Source organism: Azolla caroliniana, unplaced genomic scaffold, assembly GCF_043228905.1.
Source record: "Azolla caroliniana isolate FFs.n. ecotype wild unplaced genomic scaffold, voAzoCaro1.0.p SCAF_5, whole genome shotgun sequence".
Taxonomy (NCBI): domain Eukaryota; kingdom Viridiplantae; phylum Streptophyta; class Polypodiopsida; order Salviniales; family Salviniaceae; genus Azolla; species Azolla caroliniana.
In genome coordinates, this window is record NW_028230440.1 from 1,276,010 (window position 1) to 1,280,518 (window position 4,509).

General features: G+C 44.0%; 1 protein-coding gene across 2 annotated transcripts; it reads left to right on the forward strand.

The window, feature by feature from the left end:
• Nucleotides 1-428: 428 nt before the first annotated feature.
• Nucleotides 429-4,274, forward strand: LOC147863512 (uncharacterized). 2 transcript variants are annotated; one of them, XM_087320289.1, is made up of 2 exons: nucleotides 429-3,351; nucleotides 3,830-4,274. In XM_087320289.1, exons 1-2 carry the CDS (start codon nucleotides 495-497, stop codon nucleotides 4,264-4,266), a joined length of 3,294 nt encoding a protein of 1,097 aa, XP_087176415.1. In that variant the 5' UTR covers nucleotides 429-494; the 3' UTR covers nucleotides 4,267-4,274. The 2 variants fall into 2 exon arrangements, with proteins under 2 accessions (XP_087176415.1, XP_087176416.1); XM_087320290.1 differs by having other exon boundaries at nucleotides 430-3,372; nucleotides 3,845-3,916.
• The last annotated feature ends 235 nt before the right edge of the window (nucleotides 4,275-4,509 follow it).

A 4,509-nucleotide genomic window follows, 5' to 3' on the forward strand; every position in this document is an offset into this window, starting at 1 on the left:
CCATCACCCACAACATGGAGGAGGCACGCGTGACACACACACACACCCCTTCTCTCACTCTCTTACTTGTCCTTTGTCCTCTTAACCGTCCAACCATCGATCTATGTATGTATGTATCCCATCCATCTCTCTCTCTCTCTCTCTCTATCCCACCATTCTTTTGCCAACTTGGTGGGATTGAATGTTAATAATAACACACCCACACTTCTACTACAGTCTCTACTACTACTACTACTACTTTAGTCTTCTACTTCTTTCCCCTCCCCCAAGTAAAAACAAAAAAGAACAGCAGCATCATCATTAGCCCTAAATTTATTATGCCCCCTGCCCCCACCACCACACACATTTCTTTTACTTCTTCCTCCATTGGTTTGGGTAGAATCAAAGGTTTAATGAACTCCACACAAAAAAACCCACCACTTCTTGCCGTTTTCCCTCAACTTAAAATCCTGGACCTTCCTTTTTGTGAAGAGCTTTAATCATCTAGCTACCTAATGGAAACCATCCATTGTTCATTTGCCTTAATGACCAACAATACCAATATCTCAATGCTTGCTGCCTTACTCTTATTGATCCTTATTCCATTACCTACCTCTTCTTCTTCTTCTTCTTCTTCTAAATTTTCCAATTCTTCTTTTAACTCCGACTCTCAATTATACCATGAGTATGCCCTCATACTACTAGAGATTAAGTCTCTTCTCATTGATCCAACGCACTCCTTGCAAAGTTGGTCTATGGACAAATCTTCTTCAGTTTGCATGGATTGGGTTGGCATAACTTGTACCAATACCAATTCTTCCTCAGATAATCACCATACCGATCAGGCTATTATCACTAATTCCTCTCTCGACAATGCCCACATGACCGGCTACGATGTGATTACTACCATTAATCTCGCCAATAAGAACCTCTCTGGTTCTCTCTCCCCTGCCATTGGCTCTCTCACCTCTCTTCAAGTCCTCAACCTAACCAGCAATTGGCTCTCTGACTCTCTACCCATTCAACTCATGGATTGCCGGAGCCTACAGAAACTAGATCTTTCCACTAACAACTTCTCTGGTGAGATACCTGTTGGTTTCTCTAAGCTTGCCAACATAGAGGTAATTGATCTTTGGACTAATTCCTTTGTTGGGTCTATACCTCAGGACATTGTGCTTTGCTCTAATCTCCATTACCTAGACTTGGGTGGTAGCTACCTTGAGGGTTCAATACCACCTGATATTGGAAACCTCACTAAACTAAGATACCTCACATTGGCTGGTAACTTGCTGAGTGGTTTTATCCCCACATCTATCAAGCTCTTGTCTCAATTAGAATGGCTGTATTTAGGCTATAATGAACTGAATGGAATCATACCTTATGAAATAGGTGAATTAACTAGGCTTAACCATCTTGATCTAGTGCATAATAACCTATCTGGACCCTTCCCTCCTAGTATCACCAACCTAACTGGGTTGCAAAACCTCTTCTTATATGACAACATGATTGAAGGTCCAATCCCACCGTCTGTATCTAATCTAACCCAGCTTTTGTCTCTAGATTTGAGTAACAACAGGATGGTGGGCACTATCCCTGCAGGGATTTCTAACCTAAAAAACCTTCAAATCCTCAATCTCTTCTCTAATGGCTTCAATGGGGAGATACCCAATAGCATTGTGAACCTGAATAACTTGCAAGTGTTAGCCCTTTGGAAGAATTCATTGTACGGTGAGGTGCCAGCAGGGTTAGGTATGAATTCACCCTTAATGGAGGTAGACCTATCTAGCAATCAGTTGACAGGACCTATCCCCCAAGGTCTGTGTGCATCTAAGGTTCTTAAGAAGCTCATATTATTCACAAATTACATGAATGGACCCATCCCAACAGGTTTATCCCATTGCCATAGCTTGCGAAGGGTGAGGATACAAGGGAATCTCTTCAATGGGACCTTCCCAAGAGCATTTGGAAGTCTTCCCTTTGTGTATTACTTGGACATTTCTTCTAACAATTTGAATGGAAATCTGGATGATTTCACTTGGAACATGCCATCCCTCCAAGTCCTCCATCTTCAAAGCAATCACTTCAGGGGGTCTATACCTCCTTCCCTTCTCAAAACCTCAAAATCCCTTTTCACACTAGACCTCTCCCACAATGCTTTGTCGGGAAGCATCCCTCTGGAGATCGGCTCCTTGTCGGAGCTCAACACATTCAATGTTAGTGGGAATGCTATCGAAGGAGAGATGAACGATGGGTTGCTAAAGTGTGTGAAAATGGTGTCTTTAGACCTTAGCAATAACAACCTAAGTGGTCAAATCCCGCCACAATTGGCTAACATGAAGATGTTAAGCACGCTGGACATATCGTGTAACAACTTGTCTGGGTCTATACCCCTTGAATTAGGGGGCATGGAGTCCCTTGTATTTGTTAATGTCTCATTCAATCGTCTATCCGGCAAGGTTCCACTCAATGGTGCCTTTATGAACATTAATGCAAGTGCCACCCAGGGTAATGAAGGTCTTTGTGGAGGAACCAGCCTTGGTCCTTGCACTGCCAGTGAAGCTACTAATGCGAATGTCATATCTTTGAAGACAAGAATCATTGCAATTCTCCTCTTGATTTGTCTCTTGTTGGCTATGGCTTGCCTATGCCACCTTATATGGAAGCTCAAGCAAGTAGGTTTCCTCGACGCAACCACCAATATCGTCGGTGCCTTAACAAAGATGACAGGAAAAGCGAGACGAAGGAAGGCGATTCGAACTAAAAGGTGGGGAGAATGGAGCCTCCAGCTATTCCAACAAGTGAACCCTAGCATAGAAGAAATCTTGGAAGCTATAAACAATCAAGAGATTCATCTCTTGGAAAAGAGGCACTCTTCCTCTCGGGGTAGTCATATCATGTACAAGAGCAACACCCAAGAAGGAGAAACATTTGCAATCATGGAGTTGACACTAACCTATGGCTCTATGAATAACGAGGGGTTTCGTTCCCTCGAGGACGTGCTTCGGATGATGGGCACATCAACACACCCGAACGTTGTGAACGTATACGGGATATGCTCATGCGTAGCTAGCTCTATAGTGGTGTTTGAAGTGGTAGATGGTATTAGACTCAGCAGTTTGCTTAATGGTTTCTCATATGATATCGAGCAAGGTGGTGAGCATCACTTGGATTGGGCCAAAAGGCTCGACATTGCTATTGGTATTGCGGAAGCGTTGGTTCACTTGCATAGCTTGTCCATTATCTATGGATGTGTGTGCTCTTACAACGTGCTCGTGGAATGGAGAACCCTTGGTGTAGTAGCTCGATTGCTCCCGCCCACCACTTCCGGTACTGCACGGCTTATTGTTCGTCACGATTCGATAAAAGATGAAGGTAAACAAACAAGCATGCACTGTCCTTTCTTTCTCTGCTTTTTCTTGTCTTCATTTTTTAAAATAATGGTAGATGAGACTAGGATATGTCCCAGAGGCTCACGTCCAATGGTGTCCAATACCCCTCTATGTTTATTGGAAAATCTGGAATGGCAAGGGATAAGCCACACAATTGGACTGTACATATATATGCATGGTTGGGTCGTGAATCATGTCTGATTTTATTGGGTGCTTGTACATCAAAATGACGCACAGAATGCTCAACATTATTGGGTAACTAACTGCAACTAAGTACAAGGGGTAGCAAATTACAACTAGTAAGGTATGTAATGGGGCTGCAGTCGCCCTTCCTTACATGTGGTGTTAGATGGGGTAGTGGCATTTTGCAGGATGTGTGAGTGAGTCTAAGGCTGCAAGACAAGGTATATTGAATTGTAAATGAAGAATATTATGCATTTGCTCATAAAGAATGTGTATAGGTGATGTAGGAGGAGGAGGCTATGATTGGGAGGAGGATGTGGCGGGATTTGGCGGGATATTGGTAGAGCTATGCGGACTCGGAGGAGCATGGGGCGAGACAAGGAAATCGAGAAGCGAAGGCGAGCTACGGAAAACCATAAGAACCAAGGGGAGCGTGGGGCGGTCGGGACATGGGGTCGTCGGTAAAGGGGACGACAGTGCCTCGGAGGAATGCGGGAAGGCCATGGACATTATTAAAGCTGGGACAAGAAAGAAAGAAGAAGAAGAAGAAGAAGAAGAAGAAGAAGAAGAAGAAGAAGAAGCTGAAGGAATGGTTGCGTTGGGGAGGAGGCTCTCCTCCCCCCGTGCAAGACCCCAGTCATTGCCTGAAGTCCTGCAGGTGCTGCTGACGTGGAAGCACCGGCGCACCCAAAGCCATTACATATCCCTAACATAAGGGAAGAGGTGCATACACTCACTCATGTTTTGCGGAAACGCAAAAAAGCAAAAAAGCAAAAAGCAAAAGGCGGAAAGCAAAAAAGGCTTCTTAAGAAGGGCTGCCCTATTTATTTTTTAACTTTTGTGTGAGAATGGATGAACACCCCATTTGGGAATGCACTCTCCTCCCAACGCGATTTGCTTGTTTCCCTCTTTCTTTCATCTTATTATTAGTTGTATCGGTGTCTTCTTCCATCTACCC